Source organism: Embiotoca jacksoni, unplaced genomic scaffold (assembly GCF_022577435.1).
Source record: "Embiotoca jacksoni isolate LCO1_2020_lvr unplaced genomic scaffold, fEmbJac1.0.p SCAF_1, whole genome shotgun sequence".
Lineage (NCBI taxonomy): Eukaryota > Metazoa > Chordata > Actinopteri > Embiotocidae > Embiotoca > Embiotoca jacksoni.
In genome coordinates, this window is record NW_027185229.1 from 5,881,893 (window position 1) to 5,902,238 (window position 20,346).

The window sequence follows — 20,346 nt, forward strand, 5'->3', positions numbered from 1 at the left end:
CCAGTTTTTCCAAACTTTTGGAGATGTTTTCCGAATTTATGCCGCAGCAGTGGTAATGGAGGTTGTGTTCGCGTATATCTCTTTAAAACGTAGTACACAGCTTCCCCTTAAATATTAACATCCAAAGAATATGTACTTGTGAGCCAGAGACGCTGTTGCATTTGATTTTTCTCACGAGACCAAAGGAAATGTTTTGTTTTCTTTTTCATCGATGTGGCACCTCGCAGAACCAATGCAGCCAGTTAGCTAGCAGCTCTCCTCGGTGGTAGGACACCAAGTTACGAATGCTTCGGGGACACTTCGTCGTGGAGAGGGTCACGATATGGTCAATTTTCTTGAATATCCAGGTTTTGTGTTTGTATCCATCATATTTGCATTTCTGCGGTCACGATGTAACACGGCGTGCCGGTGTGCTGGAGGACAGGGCTGGACGTCAGCCTTGTTATAACGGCACGTCTCCGGATACATCCTGGCTCACACCTCCTCCTCTCTCAGAGAAACATGGGGTGAGTATCTTGCACGAATCCCGTTTGGTAAAACAGCTATTCGTGCAGCTGCACATCACATCTTCCTGTTTTGGTTGAAACGAATGAATATTTATGAATGTAAATTATTTTGTTGTATCCCTGAATTTAGCATAGAGTATTTTGATGCACTTGAAAATTGTAATTAGTGCCTTTTCATGTACTCCTGTTTATGCATGCAGGGTGTCATAAAGCGATTTTATATTTTTAAGTAAACAGTTAGCATGTTAAAAGTGTAATATCTAACCTAATTTTTTCCATTGTCAGGGCCTTTCTACTGTGCATGCATTGCAACATGATCCAGGAGGGAAATCAGCAGACCTGACATTGCTCAGGATGGATGGTTTGTGCTTTTTATTTTGCATCTACACAGCAACAATAAAAAAATAAAAAAAAAAACAAACAAACAAAAAAAAAACACCAATTGAGCAACTGCACTTCATAATAGGAAAATACAGTATTTTTATTTTTTTTGGCATACACGTACATTTAATCTTAAATTCTACAATTTCTTCCATAATTGCTTTAATTTGAGAATAAATTATATTATGATAATCTATTAGTGCACTTTTAAATTAAAAAAAAACAACAACAACCTAGTCTGAATGCATACATTAATGTACATGCATTCAGGTATTTACTTATTGTCAATTTCAGCTTTTCTCCCTTTGCCTTCTTTAACCTCTTCAAACACTGTATTTACCTGACAGGTACAGTGGAACTCAGTGGGCCCATGATGTTTTTAGGAGGGAGTCCGCTCTCCTCTTCAGCTCCTGCTGGTCCATGGGGACACTCTTTTTACTCTTCATTTACGTTCATGTCAAACATGTTGCACCTCAGGAACAGAAGGAGCACACTTACCAGATACTCTGGCCACACTCTGCCTCAGGTGTGTTTCTGCTTTGTCACTACAAACATTCTTAATTTGACATTTTAATTAGAGTTAGTTGAGTGCTTATCATGTTGGTGGTCACAGATCATACAATGTTTTGAATAACTCTGCAGGTTCAGAGTGTGGTGCCACCGTCTGCATTTGGAGTACAATTTCATAAGTGTGCACAGGTATATCAACATCTATGACCCATTTGATCAACATGTTTTGCTTGACTACTTAATCTGTAAATGTATATGTCAGACTATTCATACCCCTCCTTCTTAATCATGTGGGCCCCAGGTGAAGCTTGAGACCGATCCCCCTCAGCTGACATTCTTCCTGCTGATTCGCAACCTGGGCCCTGTGGGGGGCACCAACCTGTCCCAGGTGGCTGTCCGGGACTCCATTTCCGGAATAGTGCCTTTAAAAACTGAGGGCAGGGAAGTGGAAAAAGGCTACCAGACGTTTGCCATTGATTCACTGTCATGTATGTCTGAGAATTACAATGTTACAAAGATTATTTTTAACCCACATATGTCAACAGTTGGATTTTCTACATGCTCTGTCTTCAATTGATACATTTATTTACTTTCTTTAGCTGGATCCCAAGTAGTTGTGAATTATACTGCTCACATAAAAAGTCATAAGAGTGAAGTCCTCAACCTTCCATCTTTTCTCACCTTCTCTAACGCCTCACAGGTAATTTCTGCTTGTTTTAACTGGAAAAAACAAATGCTTCCTAATTGACTAAGTTGTCACCACTCCATTTTTTGTTTCACTATTTAAATACTTGCAGTATAATAAGAAAATGCCCTGCCTTCCTACCCTCAGTATTGTTTTCTTTGCCTTCCACAGAATGATGTCAGTATGTTTGGCCCATTAACAGCGAATCTAACGCTGAGGGTGAATTCCACTGACAGGGTACGTTGTGTACTTTTCGTTAAATGGAAACACATCTGCAGCATTGGGCATCATGTTTGATCTTGTAATGTCTGGTTTGAGATTTTCAGTGTTTATAAAACTGGATTAATGGGAAGTCTGACATATCTGCTCTTTGCTCTAGATTTATGCGAACCATGGTGTCCACTTTGCTGGATTTGTTGCTGGGTTCTTTGTCACTTTAGTGCTGCTGTCACTTGGGTTTCTGGCCATGAACCTGATAGGACTCAGAAGTAGACTGAGTCTTCTTCAGCGAAGGGTATTACACATTCAAAAATGTTTTTTTTTGTTCCCGTTAATCTGATAAACTGTTGTTAATAAGTGAGATTTTCATTACACTTGGTAAATACTTGTGATTAAAATGTTGCTAATATATATTATATGTATCAAACTTGATGCATATCGGATTAATGTAAATTTGTTTTTATTATTTTATGGTTTAGTTCAGGTTTATGTTGTCTGATTTCCTATTTGTTTTTGTTTTTGCTGTAGAGAAACAGAGGTGATTCAGACCCTGAGTATGCAGACTGTAACCTGAGTGAGACCGTCAAAGATGAGGCATCATTTGAGGACAAGATGGTGGATATCATGGTGCTGGAGGATCCACAGAACATGTACCAGGCTTTGGAAAAGTGAGTAAACCATCCCAGAGGGAAATTACATATTTTCCTGCAAGAGATCATTTTTAAAATGACCCTCATTCACTACCAAAAGGAATGAATGAGCAAATGTGCAATTGAATTATGTGTAATTATATTAAAGAGAAGTTTTCAGTTTTCCCCACTTCAGTAAAGTTTATTTTTGTGCAGGATGAAACATTAATTATAGTTGGATTTTTCTGTTGTTAACCATTAAGATACTGCATCACCCAAATTACTACTCATTATAACATCTAAATACCTCAAAGAATATGGCACCATTACACATCACTCACATTCACCATCGACAACTAAATTTATTTGTTTCTACAGTATATCTGAAGCAAAACCTGCAACATGCCCACTTATTCTATTTTGTATCCCTTAAGCCTTGAAATGTCTTCACTGCTACATGCTACCAACAACCTGGAGGCCACCCGGATTCAGATATACAAGGACGTGATGTCCTCCCTGCTTGGCAGCCTGCGATCACGGGGCCAGGCCAGCGCCCAGGCCCAGCAGAGGCTACTCAGTGTGCTCCATGGACAGCTGCTGGGTATGGAGGGCCGGCTGAAGGAGGAGCGAGGGGCCCGCATGGCTGCACTGGCTGGTCAGTGTAACCTGGAGACTCGGGAAGAAATGGAAGCAGAGCACCGCAGAGAGGCTGCTGAGAAGGCCCAGGCCGAGCTGCTGTGTCAACATGCAGACCAACAGGTAGTGATAACAGATCATGTGATTTGATGTTTACATTGTTTATTTTTCTGTTCTCTTACTGAAAAGAACAAGAGAAAGGTTCATTTTGTGTTTTTTACCAGGAGCTCCTTCAGTGCAGTGTTTTCCTGGAGAAACTGCACAAGTTGAGCCAGAGTCGTCTTCAGCGCATCTTGTTGGTCCGACATGAAGAAGCCTCAGCCAAAGTCCAGAGGCAGATCATCGAGTGGCGGCGGGTGGAGCTGCACAAGATCTTCTCGGAGGAACTGGAGGAAGCCACCAGGATGGGCGAGTTGGAGAAGAGCACAGCCAAGAGTCTTCAGCATGATTACTTTACATGTCAGGTGAACAATTAAAGCTGATTTTCAAAGTATTGTCTGAGGATTAGAATCAACTATTTAAATATTTATCTGTCAGAATAAAATCTTTGGACCTACCTTTGTATGAACCTTTTGTGCTACTGGTTTGTTAACTCATCATCTTATCATTTGGGGTGGAAACATCAGTACTTTGTTGAAATTTGTATTTGTGGTGAAACATCGACATGTAAAAGGTGAAAATGAAATTATTGATGATTTAATGTTGCGATTATGTGACTGTGTTTGTTCAGGATCAGCTGGAGGAGGTGCTGGATGTCATCCTCGCCAATCAGCGCTATGTGCTAGCTGAACGCAGTGCCCAGAGGAAGTTCCTGGTGCACAGCCTCCACAGCCTCAACGGTCTGATTTCTGACACCTTTACCAGCGCCTCCAGCAACTTGGACAGCTGGTTCACTCACATCAAGAGGTTGGTGCTTATTGTAGTATATTTTAAGCAGTTTTTTAATACTGTAAATATGGATAAGTGAGTTTCTTAAGGAAACCAAATATTGTCACTACATCTTAATAATGTAAAAAAAAAAAAAAATGTTTTCATACCTATTATAAAATATATTTTTTATGAAAAATTAGGATCATAATGTTTTGTAGTTTTATTTGAAAAAACTGTTTATAGGTCATAGCAGTGTCCATACTTGCATTACATACAATGTTTCAAATGTTTTGTTTTTTTTTACAAAGAAAAGGAAATAATTTTGTAATATTGCCTAGAAAACTTTTTTTGTAATTCAAACTTATTGTCAGTTGTGGCATTGTGTTGTTTTGTCCACCAGAGGGAGCACCGTGCCTGCAGAGCAGATCGAGCAGCTGCAGGAGAAGGCTCAAAAGGAGCTGGTGATAGTGAGACAGAGACTGGACGAAGCACTGAACCAAGACAGGAGAGCCATGCGCTGCGGACTGATCAAGAAGAGGAGGGAGCTGATCTCTGACATGGTGAGGAGATCTTGCATACTCATGGTTTTATTCAATATGCCTAAAGTGTGTATGTTGTGGTCTAATACCACAAAACCTGCTGTGCAAGTTATTCCTGAAATAACATGATACCATTATTAAATCCCTGTTTCTTACCTTCTCCAGTTGAGGGTCCACAAACAGAGACAGAAGGACCTGTCGGGCATGTCCAAGGGTTTGGAAGAAGGGATGGAGGTCGCCCAGCACCTGCACTGTTGGCAGAATTTACTGACAGCTCACAGTTTGGAGCTGGCAGAGCTTATCAACAACCTGGATGAAGAGACAGCTGCAGACATTCGCAAGGTACCACTCTAACAGTGTGCATCAGGCACTTTCATGAGAAAAGTATCCACACACAAATCTAGAATTGGGCTTGACGGTTTTTGGTTAATCAGCTGATCGTCTACCTGATCTTTAGGTGACCATGCATGTGATCCAGGGTGCCATAGCAGATGTCAAAGCCATCCAGCCCTCTGCAGCCCAGGCTGTGCTCACACTCTTGCCTCCAGGGGCGCAGCGCTTCCTGCTGCAGGTGGAGCCAGAAGCAGCACTGGGACAGGCCTCGGGACAAGGATCGAGCACTCTCCTGCAGGGCCAGGAGAAGCTGCACCAGGAAGGCAAGGCGGCCTTACGCACCCTCAGCTGCACCAGGGAGGCTCTGCAGGAAGCCATTGAGAAGGAGCTGCAAGAGCAGAGGGAGCTCCGGGCGCACTGCAGAGATTTCTTCAGGTCAGTGATATAATAACACTGTAGTTATCATCATCCTGGATTTATGTTAGTCAGAAAATGTAGGTCAAAAGTTCTCCCAGCACAGCCTGTAAAGTCTCATGGTGGCATTTAGGTGTGTTTATCTGTCTCTCCTTTCCCCCATCCTGTCTCAGGAGTCTGTGTTCGTCCCAGCTGACTCTGTCTGACGATGACAGGCTGAGGATGAAACTGGAGTTTCAGAAGTCTCTGTCTGTGATAGACCGCTGTCTGGTGCTGCCCCACGCTGTCTCCAGAACCAAACTCCACACCGCGCTGTCAGCTTGGAGAAAGGAGAGCGAGAAACAGATGGTGAACACATAATCACACATTACGGAATTCACTTTATAGGCTCATAAAGAGCCGATGTGGAGCTTTACATACTTTTTTCTCAAGTGGCTGCTTTTAGTATTAAAAAGAAGACAGGGGTTAAACAAAACTCTGTCCTGCCTTCATAAATATACTGAAATTAAATTAGCCATGACTCAATTTCAACTGCATTTTTATTTCTCCTTTTGATAGACATTAGCCAAATCACTTTATTAAGATTATTTAGCTTCTTTGTTCTGTAATTGTTAAATTGTGCACAATGTTCTGAATTAGATTTCTTTTGGAGACATTGGTCAAACCACTCATCATTTCATGAGGTCACTTAAAATGTATGTGGGAACAAGTAGAACACCAATTTTCAAAACCCACTGTCATTTATACATTTTTACTATAAATTGAATAATTAGTGTTCAATAAAACCAGTTGATAACATTTGTTCTTTGGTTCTTTCATACAAGTTTTTCCCTCAAGAAGAAATCCCTATACCCATTCTCTTTACTCTTCTGTTAACTTTGATAGAAAACCTTTTTTTTTTTAATCCTCTAATCATACATTTCTGAATGTAATTCAAAGCATTAAATTACAGCAGGAGATTATGGTACTTTTAATGTTTCCTCAAATAAGTAAGAAATGGAGAACGGTGACCGCCAGTACAAACCACACTGCCATCAGCCTCAATTGTGTGGCTGCTGAATGAGTGCACATTGTTATTCAGAAATAATAAAAGGCTCCACAGAGTGGTTTCCTTTCTAATAACATCATAACAGTGTGCTTGGAATCCCTTCCCAACCACCGTGTGGATTCTGTGGTTCTTTGCAGACAAATGTACAATCCAAGAGGAAAACCAGTGAGACCAGACAGAAAACAGACACATCTGACCTGCAGCTTTTCCAGAAAAGACTTGAGGAAAAGATTCAACTATTTGAGAGGGAGAAGGAGCTGGAGAGTGGTGTGATGAACAAGGTAAAGTTAAGTTTTTATTGATTTCTTTCCAGTTACCTTTAAAATCAACAATTTATAAGTGCATTAACTTTTATTTTGTGAGTAAGTATTCCGAGTTAGATCAGTCTCTGAGTTACACAGTTTTGTTACAACTGGCATGTGAACATTTGCAGCTTTTTTACTGACCTGAAATTTGAGCAAAGAACGCAGATCAAAGTTCATGTCAAATTTATTAGGAACAGAAAAGAATCTCCGGGAGCCAAATCCGGTGAGTAGGGGTGAAGGTGAATCAGGACGGTGTTCCTCTTTGAATAACTGAATTCTCTGACCAATTGCGCAGCAGTTTGGGTCAAATGCACCAAATGTTTTCCTTCAAGAGTCTCAGAATGTTTCAGTAGAGCTCGGCGCTGACAGTCTTGTCTCAGTGAGACAAATTCACGGCGCGCAACCCTGCTAATGTCAAAGAAAACCCACCTGGTTGTATTCCTGTCCTGGGGAGCCTCCTTCAGTCTTGGACAGCAATGTTCTGCCCCTCTAAAACACAAATGTCATTCAAAACACCTCTTTGGGCTAATTACTTCCTCGCCGAAGACTTTCTGAAGCATTTCAAGGTATCTCTGTTGCCGATTTACCAAGTTTGACACAAACGTTGATGTGCATTCTGCTCAGGTCCATGGAGGCATCGCAATTGCACACATAAACATGTGTAACTCAGCTGCTGGTGTTGATCGAGCGACGTAACTTGGAATACTTATTCATTAAGGTTGTAGCTTTCCAATTCTCCGTGCATGTCACAGTGCGCTCCATTTGCAACATGAGCCGTCTCTGAACCTTTTGATACTCCCTTGTATTTTTTTACATCATATTAAACACAATAAGCTCATAGAGTCGTACGAACCATAATCCTTGAAATAAATGATAATCCATGCTCACGTGTAATATCAAGATTATACGAGGCGGCTTTTGAGTTCATACAAGAGAACTGAAACTCATCCTTTCTAATCTTGGCAGGTGTTGGAGGAGATGCAGAGGGAGAGAGAGGATGATTTGCACTCTCAGGCAGATGTCCTTGCGATGCAGATGGCGACGATCCACTACCAGAAGGCTGAGAGGCGAACCAAAGTTTTGGAGACCTCCACAGCGATGCTCACCCTGCACAGCCTGCTCATTCAACAGCTCAGAGAGAGAAAAACCTTGGAGAGAGAAGACGTGGCTCAGAGTATACAGAGCCACTGCTCAGTAGGTGGTGTTTGACTCGTGGTTAACTCAGGTGCTCATACGCTGTGATGCATATAATGATCTTTACATTAAAGTGTCATTCTGAGATTTTAATTATAAACTTTTGCATTTATGTTCCCTTCTCCCTGAACTCGGTGAGAAAGTCCAGAGTACTTTTATTAGAAGGTTGATTTGACTCTCTCAGGGCCTGGAGGAAGCAGAGCAGCAACTTCAGAAGGAGAGGACAGAGCTGGACAGCCTGTGGGTGTCTCGGCCCAGAGTAGAGTCACGAAAAACACACCATGAGGACTCTGATGAGGGAGAGGAGGACTGGGAGGAAGAAAATATTTTTGAGCTGCACCCGGATTGTAGGATGACGTCCATCCTGCAGGAGGCACTTTACAAGTGTGAGCAGGTCGTCACACTGATGGCTGAGAGGTGAGCTGTCACGTCCGTGTTATCTCGGGAGTGTAATGAGGAATGTTTTGGGTTGACACAGATCATTACATTTTACCGTGAGGAAACTCTGTTTTCTTCAGGTCTCAAGCACTGACTGCCAACAATCAAGCTATGGAAGATTTAAAAGAACAAACGCAGCTCAAGAGACTTTATGCAAACTGTGACCAGGTCTGACTTTATTCAGGAGGGTTTTAGGGCGAATATCTGTAATACAAACAATAAAAACATCACTTCTGTCCCAGATAATGCAAAAAAAAATCTGTCCATAAGGTTTATCTGCGCTGCTCTTCATTTCAGGATCTGGAGTTTGCTTCTCAGCTGGTGAAACAGAGTCAAGTGTCTGCTGAGGTTCTCCTGGAGGCGCTGCGTCTGCTCCTTCCAACTCTTCCTGAAAGTGAACTTCTCTCCATCACTGACGCCCTCTGTCCCAAACAGCGCCCTGTGTCAGCGTCTGCAGAGCAGGAACACTCGGGGTAAGAACCAGCTTCAGGCCTAGATTGTCATTTTCATGCAGTGTCTGGTCATATCAGGTGAGTGTGTTTGACTTTATAGGGTCACCCCTATAAAGTCAAACACACTCACCTGGATTCACATCCAATTTTCTTCTCTAAATTAATAAGATGTGTTAGTCATTCACCTTGTTTTTTTTTAATTTTATTTTATTTTATCCAAATCAAAAAAAAAAAATTAACTCATCAGTTTACATTCTGCATGTAACTTATTACTCTATATATATTACTCTAGTGGAATAACAATGAATATATATATTGAGTTTGTGTATAAAGCTCTTATCTTATTCTTTCCTTGGAAAGAGAAAAGAGAATTTCTGCACAGAAATAGGTTCACTTGGGACAATTAAACTGTCGACCTTCGGTTTGACTAATGACTGTTGGTTTACTCTGATCTACATGCCAAGGCACAGCCCTCACAGTCCCACACTTTGCACCCCATTACCTGTGGTAATGATAGGAGACCTTTTGTTTCATACTCTAAAAGTCCTGGACGGATTTTATTGTATGTCAGGAAACTTCAGTAAGTAGGTTTTTGAACTGCTGCCACACAATATGACTTTTACTGAAAACAATGCAGATTGTTTATCCCTGAGTGATTACTTAATTTAATTCAATTCGTCATCATCATACAAAATCTGACTCTTCACATTTGCATTTGGTCACCAATTACAGTGCATAAGCTGACTCGTGATTTTCTCATGCACTAGTCTCTCCGTTTGTGTTATTTTCTTTTGGCCCTGTTTTAACGACAAAAGTAATAAATAGAACAACTTGAATATAGTGAAACCTCTTCGACAGTTCTGGGGTTTAAGAAAGTAGTATTTTAAGTGAAGTCATTGAATAAGTGACAGCCATGGTGCAGAGATGGAGAAACGGGGATTTAGACTGAAGGGTTGCCGGCAATGAAAAACATCCAAGGCTAAAGTGACCTTAAGAAAGCCACCTAAACTCCTAACTGTTCCACGGGTAGCTACAGCTGCCCACTGATCACTGATGTGTGTGTGTGTGTGTGTGTGTGTGTGTGTGTGTGTGTGTGTGTGTGTGTGTGTGTGTGTGTGTGTGTAACTGCTCATGGATGAGTTAAAGTTAGAGGTCCTGTTCCTGCGTGTTTCCATAGCAGCTGCCTCAAACACAGCCTTCTCCAAGCAGTGTCTTAAATTTGAAGAACAAATAGTGTTTGAACTTGAACTCTCCCCTGAGCCAAGATGTAGACATGAATGATTTTGCTCATCATTTAATTTCCCTCTCTCCCAGACACACTGAACACTCACGTCTGGCCCCTGCAGAGTTTGGATTACTTTTCTGATGAATAATGTCTCATGCATGAGGTCGCTTTGAATCTGAGCTGTTTGGCCAAAAGACAAGATAATGAAAATGCTCAGTTTGGAGCAAAATGCCAAACATGTGTTTTTCTTTTTCTTTTGTTTCTGCTTTTTGTTTGCACAATAGTGTTTATCTATTCTTAACAGCAGTTTTAAATCTTATTCAAGAAAATTTAAGTGAATGGGAGAGTTTCATGTGTATGTGGTGAAAAGGAAGTGTAGACTGTTTACGAATCAATTTTAATTTACTGGGCTGTTGTTCCTTTGAGATTCTCGATCATATTACTTTATTTAAAGTCAGTGGAAACACAATGAAATTCAGCACATGTATCATGTGAATAGTTGAACTGAGGGACAAAATAAATGATCACAGAATGCTGAAGAGGAGATAGAATTGGCCTTTTACCTTCCTCCACTGAGGCGGCCATGTTTGTGAAAATGCTACATGTGTGCCAAGTGATTGTTGTTGCTCCTGATTTTAACTGAATTTGTCATAAATTGGCAAACAAACAGAAATGGGTGATATTTTCTTTATATTTACACTAAACATTAGAACCATAGTTAAAAAGCATAACCTTAATACGCTCATCTTTCTTTGTCACTGAACTCACAGACAATGTAGTTCAGGGGTGGCCAACCAGTCAGAGACACATTTTTTACTGTGTTACCGCAAAGAGCCACATCATACACATGGGCACACATGAACATCACCCCATCCCTTCCTCACACACACACACACACACACACACACACACACACACACACACACACACACACACACACACACACACACACACACACACACACACACACACAGACCTCTGCTCAGCCAGATTTATTGTAAATGTCACACACCAACATGATAATGACAGAAATTGACTCCTACAGTACTAAGACCACAGGCCAGTCATTTTCAACAATGAACATTGTGTGCACTGTCTCGCACACACACAACCAAGTCCACAAACAAAAATATAATAATTTACAATAGCGTTTTTCTTTTACTATGCATGTTGCTTAGTGGGACTTCTGGCATTCCTTGCCTTGAACAATCTTCTTCAAATCTGGCTTGTATTCCGTTGTTGCCACTCGAAGCAATTCTTCCACATGGGTGTCAGTCAGAACAGATCGATGCTTTGATTTCAGGTGTTTCAGGGTAGAAAACACAGACTCGTTCACAGATCCGATCATGGCCGGCGCTCCATCCATGGCTATTGCAGTTAGTTTCGGTGTGGGCAGATTTGCTTTCGCAAATGCAGCCATCATTGTTTCTTTCTTCATATTTTCGTTTTGCTGTGCATTTTTTTCCTGCCATTTTGAGAGTGAACTGGACACAAATTGTTTACTCAGATGATCTTGCCCCTACTGGGAAACTTTGCGGTATTTTCATCTCACGCACATGCGTGTTTGACGAAAATACCGTATTGAACTCAAGCGAAGCGAACACGCACATTAAAAACAACACAAACACGACCTCCAAGAGACTTACAACTGAATGTACTATTCTGTATATCCCAATTTTTTTGGAGGGGTAATCCTGTCCTACCTCTCTGTCTAAAGTATTTGCAAAATCAATAAAAAGATTTTAAAAGAAAAAAACAAAACACAAACTTCAATATGAACGTAAGAGCCGCATGAAACCAGGCAAAGAGCCGCGGGTTGGCCAGGCCTGATGTAGTTGTTATTTCTTCATTTCTGTGGTCTCAGAATGACCCATCCTGAAGGTGTCACTCGTACCTTCTCCGTCTGTCCAACGCTGATGTTTTCCTTCCTGCTCCTGGACGTCCGTGGCATCTGCCTCTGTAGTACGAGTTTGATCGTTCACTATCCGAAATCTGTGTGTCTAAAAGTGTGCTTGGAAGTTCTGTCTAGTATCTGCTCTGTATGTAGCTAATGACACATCACTACTGCCTGATACTCTCAATGCAGTCACGTGTCACCTGTTGTCACCCGGTTGATGAGCAGTTTGCTTTTTCTGCCTCTGTGCCAGCTGTGTCCGTCCGTCTGTCCGTCCAGCCCAGCCCATTCTCGTGAATGCAATTTCTCAAGAACGTCTTGAGGGAATTTCTTCAAATGTGGCACAAGTGTTCACTTTGACTCAAGGATAAACTGATTCGATTTTGGAGATCAAAGGTCAATGTGACCTCACAAAAACTGTTTGTGGCCATAACTCAAGGATTCATGCTCTAATTATGACAATATTTTACACAAATGTCCGAGAGGATAAAATAATGAAGTGGTGACATTTTATATCCAAATGATCCAAAATCAACTTCACAGTGTGACATCATAATGTTCTGCAAAAAACACTTTTCTGGGTGTTATTAAACACATAACTCGGGAACAGAAGGAAAGACTGATATTTAATTGGTGACTAATTTTGGGTATCTACCTTGAAACCGCAGTGATCGTACGGATCTTCTGTGCTGTCGGGTTGAAGATGTGTGTAAAGCATCTGAGTTTTAGGATTCGTAACTTCTTTGCAGAAACATCCATTTCTTGATTACATTGTCTACTGTAAATCATGTTTATTGGTCAAGCATGTGATCACCTACAAGGATTCCTCCACAGTCTTCACTACATATATGACATGAGTCTAAACAGACATGGATGTAAGCTGCAGCCTGACTGGTAGGTGGAGGCATACAACCGCGAGGTGGTAATGCTAGTTTGCATTTTGCTTTTGTGACCACTGTGATCCTTTGACTTTTGAAATTGTCACACAGGTTAGACAGAAGTATTCTCTCAAAGAAATTTTGTCTCGTGGGATTTGCAGCTTGAATTATCTGGACCCTTGAATTAGTTCAACCAACCTGACTGTACTCTCTGAAGAAAGATAAGATGTTTAATATCTTCTAGTCTGCCTCTAAACTGCTGAGTTATTACAGCTTGTCAATAGCTAGGCATCCCCCGACATTTTTTTAATCAAAGCCAATCATTGTCTGCAGAGATTGTATTTCAGTTAACTTAACATGTTGATGACTTGTTGACCAGGTGTGTCGGAGAGTTGAATCGAGTTCTTCCTGTCAAACTGAGGGAAGACGTGGTGCAGAAAAATATGCTAAATATGCCGAGCTGCACTGCGGACAGAGAGAGGTGAGTTCAACACATTTCTGTGTTTTTCTACCCGCTGCAATATAAAGACTTGATGTCATATTAGCTCCAAGACTAATTTGCAGTTAAGTAGTCAAACACATCATTGACAAATCCTAAATTGAAGTGAAATGTGCCTTTCATCAGAGGAGTTTCATGGCTTGGCGGCAGTGACCACACGCATGAGGTAAGCACTTTAACACTCCAGTGCTGCTAACAAAGGCTCCTTTGTCCTCCAAATCTCCCAGGCTCCAGGAAAAGAGGCAAAGTCTGGTGGAAAAACTGCTCTCCAGATCCCGTCTGCTGCTTCCAAGAGATGCTGCACCGCTGCTGGTTGAGGAAAAAGCAAAGGAGGACAGTTTCACCAAAGCACAACGGCCTATTTATAAAGCAGCCGTGCCTGTTAAACAGCAGCCGAGCGGCGGTGGTGAAGAAAGAGTCACGGACACGGTGAAGGAAGCATTACAAGGCACAGGCGAGGAATACATGACCCCCACCTCGGCCTGCAGCCCACCGGGCAGCTCTGCTATTGGAGAACGGCTCTTTGTGTTTCGGGATCCACCTGAATCGTGTGACAGTGTGACTGTCCCGAAAAGAAAAAGGAAAAGGAATTTCCTCAATCTGAAGAAATGTTCCGTGGCGCCAACAAACCTGCCCTGAAATGCATAAACATTGTCTTTTGCCAGTTTTGTTTTTATGATTGTATTTTATAATGATAATACTAAAATAGTAGTTTTGCTATGTTGCAAAAATTGCGAGTTTTCAGTACTTTTTCAAAGTAAATATAGCGTCTGGCTTTGTTTTTTTAAGTAAAGGCAGCTGAATTAACGTGTTACCTGAGATTTCTTCTTCTTCTCAGGGGTCATAAATGAGTGATTCATTCACAGATTATTTCTGTCTATAAGTGGCATCTGCCTAAAGCCACAGCCTCCGACCTTCTTGAAACAATACTCATCACCAACCGATTCATCGGGAAAAGAACAGAACAAAGTAAACACAACTAGTCACGTAATACAAAATAATTGATGCTCTACAGTGAGATACACAAGTAGCCTATAACAAGTGTCCAAATGTGTGGTTTTTTTTTTAAAAATAAAACATGATAGGTAAACCTCATGACGCCAAATGAAGCCCCCCCCCCCCCCTCCCAAAAAAAAAAAAAAAGAAAAAATGTGCCTGTCTTGTTTTGACATTAGTTGATTTATAGCTGACATTACTATATTGTGTTGACAAGCTGCAAAATTAGGTGGGACAAAACGTTTGGCTGTTGTCAGCAGGATGAGATCAATCATCGCTGGTATTTGGAGCTCGCGACTGATTTGCTCTCCAAGACACAGCAGACCCCAAATGTTTTCCTGTACTCCCACGTCATCCTCCGAGTTTTTTTTTTATTTTTTTTATTTTTTTTTTTTTTAAACCGCTCCATCCTTTAAAATGCAGCCGATCCTCCTCGGTGCGACTTGAGAGGCTGTTGAAGCAGCTGGACGTGGTCGCGAGCAGCGCCGTGATCCGACATGAGGCTCAGACTCGCGACGCTCGTGTGCTTCTTCGGCGTTGTGTGGCTGTCGGACTGCGCGCCTCCGACCTGCTACTCCAGAGCGCTCGGCCTGAGCAAGGAAGTCATGACACTGTTGGATAAAATACACACTTACCACCGCACGGTAACAAACTCCACCTTTATATCGTCGTCACGTTTTGAATGTTAGACTGGTACGTAATCTATGTTTTGTAATGGTCATTATTGTTACAGAAAACGTGTGCTGAAGTTCTACCTACGATCTTCCTTGATGTGCATGTAAGTTTCCACCGAGGATGCATATAATGTGGGAAACAGGGATGCTGAGAGGGCGTTTGGGTAATACCTTAGAAACAGATTGGGGATATAGACACTGTCTCTCACTGTAACATTTTCCGTTGATACAGGGTTAAAGTAAGTAGAATAAAAAAAAGTAAAGATTTATAGACCAGATCAATCGATCCCAGTTAGATAGGAGCTGTATCTTGCATGTGAACCTATTTTAGTGGAGAATTAATCAAATGAATGCAAAGTTAATTTTTCCTGTGAGAAAATATTATCTGATGGACATTAAAGGTGTTTTCTTTGTATGAGGAGGATTTTAACATTTTTAAAATGAGAATATGAGACACATAACAGTATAATCAATGTGTTGACCTTTACCTGACCTACAAATGGTTGCGGTTTGTCAGTTGTCACTTTAAAACAAAAACTCTGACAAGAAAGTGAAAATATGTCACCGGAAGATGAGTTTAAGAGGTACTGATGATCATTGTTTAATTTTTCTAGAACTCGTGCATCACCACCAAGCTCCGTGACTTTCTCTACGTGGTGTTGAATCACCCCGACCAGTACTGCAGAGAGCGGCCCAGAATAGGGCTGCTGAAGCGTAAAATCCAAAACCTGTACACCATCATCACTAGAATTTGTTACCGGGTGAGAGCCCCTCTGCAGCGTTGTTGACCTTGTGATTCATGTTTTGGAGTTGGAGCGGCGTGACCACATGTCTTTGTGTTTCGTTGGCAGGACTTGGTGTTTTTCACAGATGACTGCGAGGCTATTGATACTGGACTCAGCAGCCCTCACTGGGCAGAGGACAGGCTTCAGCTACTGCAAGAGGAGAGATGAGTGACACACAGAGCCGACGGCAGACCAACACTGGGGCTGTTGCATTCATTAAAAAAAAAAAAAAAACATAGTAGCAGTATGTAGAGCATGTACAATAAGCACCACAGCCTGCAGTGTATCACATGCACATGAGCACATCATATTGCTTTGGCATGCGGGACACAGTGCTGTTTCATGTCGTACCGAGTTGGCTGCGGGTTCGCTCCAGACTCATGTTAGTGGACATGTGTGGTTAAATTCCAGCAAGCAGCGCAGAACTTTCCACAGGAAATTTGCTGAATGCCAACCATGCCGATGAAAACCTTGAAATAATAAACCAATAAGAGATGCTTGTGAGCGGGGGCTTAACCTCTGCTTACTTACCAGGGCTGATCAAAGGTTCACGTGTCATTAAGAAAAATATGTTGTGTTGCCATAACCTTTAGTCCGACTAACATGTCTTAAAGGAGCACTATCCAGCATTTTGTAAACAGCGGAGGAGTCAAACATGATGGGTAAGAAATGGATGTCCTGTAAGCATTGCTTTGTCACCTTCAGCTCTACAGTCCTTATGAGTTTTTCTGTATAGACAGTTTTATACCAGAGTAGTTATGATAGCGCTGCTGCTTGTTGCTGAAGCTGAACAAAATACATGTTTTTATGTCCTCGAGCAGAATGAATATGAAGTCACTCACAGACGAAGTAGAAGCGCGTTCCCTTTCATGCGTTCTTACTTTTAATCAACATACGTCTTGCATGTAATAAACCTCATTATTTGTCACCTTTTATGGGTTTGTTGATTTATTCTCTAAAGTTATTTCCAAAAATGTCTGCCAGTTGCTTTTGCGAAACACTATAAAAAAAAAAAACTGGCCTGTAAAATACAAAGTCTTCTACTAACCCAAGTAAACTGAACATGCTGTCTTAAAATGATGACTGTGTTGTGTAAGTGTGGCTTTTACACAAACCACCGTCTCCATCCTGATGGTTCATTAATCAAACAAAAATACCACCAAAGAAAATGACATTTTTCTTTTGTGTTACTTTTGGCACCATCAATTTCTCCAGAATTAAAGCATTTGGACAAATAATGGCCCTGTTTTCATTATTTTGATAGCACTGTTATGACTTGGAAGCACCTCACCTTGATTGAAGTTGCAGCCTTTGCTGCCCTCTGTTGGCCAAACTATTAACTCAATGCAGAAACTTTATTGTTTACACCGGCATTGAACCTATTCAGGGACTTTGGAGACCATTTAGACCTAAAATATCTTTTATCTGATGTGCAGCATTTTTCTCAGCTCCATTGATTTCTGCCTGGAAGTCATTTAATGCATTTTGAATAAATCTGTTTGAAAGTATAATTCATTAAACTGAAACTAGATAAAGATGAGTGAAGCTGGACTGGACACCATGATCGAACACTTGCTTCACTGGCAATGCAAATTCCTGGTTTCCAATACAATGCCAATATGAAAATAAAATGTAAACATGATGAGTGATGTACACCAGTGAATGATCCAGTCAGCTTTCCATTTTACAAATGAGGCTTCAGTTCTTGTCATGTGGTCAAGGAGGAACGAGTTTGACATCTTTTGTAGCTTGACTTAGCTGCCAAACAACAGCTATTAAAGGAAACAAACCAAAGGTCACCTTGTTTGTGGTACAATGAGTAATTTCTCTTCTGAATTTGCCTCTCTGATATTAGTTGCATATTTGATATTACTTATGCACACAAGCATTTACTCCCATGAATCCAACATCTGAATGTTTGCCACAGTTGATGCTGTTTCTTTACTGTTTTTTATCTTTACATTTCTTCTTGTGCTGCCAGTGTTGTCGACATCACAGAAATCCCTTCAACAGGGAAACATGCCGCCTTACATTTTTTCTGAGTTTACATGTGGCTTCAGTGACGGATTGTGTGCCATGTCTGTGTCTTGTGTTCGGCCTGCAACTCTGTTAGACAGTGATGTTTTCTCATCAGGTTCACAGGTGTTGAGCAGGATGCTAAAAGACTGCTGCCGTCAGTTTGGGCTTGTTGAAGTAGCAGTCACTCAGGAGTTTCGCTGTTCCTGGGTCAGTAGGATCAGGGACTTCTGGAGACTGATTGAGAGGCAGTTCAAAGGTCATATTGTTAGCAAAAGTAGATGTTCAAGGTTTTTCCTGAGGGAGTTTGACAGTGCTTTGATTGATCACAAGGTGGCGCTGGTTGTCCTCGTTCAACATTGCTACACCAGAAGTGGAGGATTTTTCCAGCTGTTCATGCTACAAGGACCTCAGACTGTGCAGACAGATACACCTGACAGGATGCTGTAAAAGGTCTTAACTTCTGATATTTCACTAAATGTTTATTAGCAAAATATTACCAACTATGGCTCTTGAGTAATTTATTCATTTTTGCAAAAGATTTATGTTTTGCAATACTTTTGACAGAATTCATCTCCTGCTAAGGCTGGACGACTACAAATTTATTGTGCATCCTTTGAGGGCTCAGTGGCTTGAAACTTTTTATTTCCACAACAATGTGTCAGTAAGAGATCCCCAAAAAATTGAAACATGATGTAAGCGAGGGAATTTTCAGCAAACCTTCAGCTTTAACATTAGAAAAGTCTCACACATTACTGGATTGTTGGAATATCACAATGCACAATAAGGACACAACATCCAGCTGCCATGCTATCAATCTTTAAACACTAAATTTAAGCAAAAAAAACAACACTCAGCTTCATGACCTCTGTGCAGAAGATTCTTTAAAATATTTACAACCCAGATTAATCACTTTCTAATCATTGTACATCCTGCAGTTTAATTTTGTTTGACCCAAGTTGCAGTAAGCATATTTGTTCGTGTGTTACAAAAAACAAGTTGAGCTCTGAACCCCTCACAGCTAATCAACTAACCCTGCAAAGACAAAAATGTTAGTGAGCAGCATGTGGCTTGTTAAGAAATCAGCCCACAGTGCGGCTATAAAGCTTAATTGCTGTTCTTATTAATCATCATTACATGGCTGCAGAATCCACTTTATTTTAAGGCACAACGAGAACAGAACATTTAAACCGCAGGCGGCCAGGTAATTTAACAACTTTATGTTCTGTGACACCGCACCAAAAATGTTTCACAATTAAAAAAAAGAAAGAAAAAACTTAGCCGAAGGGTGACAGTAATCATTCTCTGCTTTCCTGAAATAAATATCCTTGTAAAGGACAGATCACAAAGCGATTCAGCTACATTAAAGAATCGGTGATGCAGTTTTGTTTATGGGGTTTTCAGGCAATTTTCCATCACATTTAGCGCTTTTATGGCATCTTAAAAGAAATGTTGCCTCATTAGTGCACATAAGAAAATGTTTCCCCCTTGGTTTCCAAGCGATGACTGGCGCGCCCTCCACGCTGGTTAAAATAATTAGGCTGCTCTCTGAATTTGGTTGTGGGTAGATGCTTGTGTTTTTGTGTTCACTCTGCTCTGAGATCCAAAATAGTCGACCTCCCCCCCCACACCCGGCAACACTAAATGTACCTTATACACGCACAGGATGTACACGTTTAAATAATTAGGACACCCAGGAGAGGATTGCTCATATATTTCATTGTAATCACTTATTTGATATCTCTGTGGTGAACTACTTGAGCCTTTCGTGTTAAAAGGCCACAGTCAGGTCACCCAAACCCTTCATGCCCAGTCGGTCAAAACACCACTGCCCTCTGGTGGACCGTACAGGTAAACACGAAAGGAAAACGTGCGTCACTTTATTTTGTCATTAATGTTCCAGCTCTGCTTCTGGGCAGCAGTTTTATCACCGGCACTGATAGAGCTGATAAACAGACTGACAGTGACGACTATACTGATAAACAGCCGGCTATAAGTAGTGCGTTTTATGGATTTGATATTCACGCGCTGGACTCTGCGTGTACAATGGGCCTGTACGCCTGTTGCATTGATGCCGAACTAATGTCCGACTCAATGATGTATTTATACCTTTCCTTTAATATTGACTTTTACTGATTGTCTCCAAACAGACTTCATGGTGATTTCTTTTTTTAAAACACGCTGTAATATTTCTATAAATCCCCTCCATGAGAACATCTG

General features: G+C 41.2%; 2 protein-coding genes across 2 annotated transcripts; both read left to right on the plus strand.

Annotated features, from left to right (window-relative positions):
- The first annotated feature begins 34 nt into the window (after nt 1-34).
- LOC138203378 (limbin-like) lies at nt 35-15,007 on the plus strand. Its single transcript, XM_069158179.1, has 23 exons — nt 35-506; nt 792-867; nt 1,235-1,413; nt 1,530-1,586; nt 1,699-1,885; nt 1,997-2,097; nt 2,254-2,319; nt 2,462-2,596; nt 2,830-2,969; nt 3,365-3,689; nt 3,791-4,030; nt 4,297-4,472; nt 4,837-4,996; nt 5,141-5,317; nt 5,433-5,743; nt 5,896-6,070; nt 6,908-7,051; nt 8,042-8,269; nt 8,454-8,686; nt 8,788-8,875; nt 9,005-9,180; nt 13,536-13,637; nt 13,883-15,007. The coding sequence occupies exons 1-23, from the start codon at nt 285-287 to the stop codon at nt 14,292-14,294; spliced, it is 4,110 nt and encodes a 1,369-aa protein (XP_069014280.1). The 5' UTR covers nt 35-284; the 3' UTR covers nt 14,295-15,007.
- Nucleotides 15,008-15,065: 58 nt separating this feature from the next.
- cytl1 (cytokine like 1) lies at nt 15,066-17,038 on the plus strand. Its single transcript, XM_069158204.1, has 4 exons — nt 15,066-15,295; nt 15,385-15,429; nt 15,940-16,086; nt 16,177-17,038. Exons 1-4 carry the CDS (start codon nt 15,149-15,151, stop codon nt 16,276-16,278), a joined length of 441 nt encoding a protein of 146 aa, XP_069014305.1. The 5' UTR covers nt 15,066-15,148; the 3' UTR covers nt 16,279-17,038.
- Nucleotides 17,039-20,346: the final 3,308 nt, after the last annotated feature.

Excerpts from the sequence above, each read along its gene's own strand:
- LOC138203378 (XM_069158179.1), top strand. The coding sequence starts at position 285 with ATGCTTCGGGGACACTTCGTCGTGGAGAGGGTCACGATATGGTCAATT. Across the intron at positions 4,997-5,140 it reads GGGAGCTGATCTCTGACATG|TTGAGGGTCCACAAACAGAG; the intron begins GTGAGGAGATCT and ends TACCTTCTCCAG. Across the intron at positions 7,052-8,041 it reads AGAGTGGTGTGATGAACAAG|GTGTTGGAGGAGATGCAGAG; the intron begins GTAAAGTTAAGT and ends TAATCTTGGCAG.
- cytl1 (XM_069158204.1), top strand. The coding sequence starts at position 15,149 with ATGAGGCTCAGACTCGCGACGCTCGTGTGCTTCTTCGGCGTTGTGTGG. Across the intron at positions 15,430-15,939 it reads CGATCTTCCTTGATGTGCAT|AACTCGTGCATCACCACCAA; the intron begins GTAAGTTTCCAC and ends TAATTTTTCTAG. Across the intron at positions 16,087-16,176 it reads TCACTAGAATTTGTTACCGG|GACTTGGTGTTTTTCACAGA; the intron begins GTGAGAGCCCCT and ends TTTCGTTGGCAG.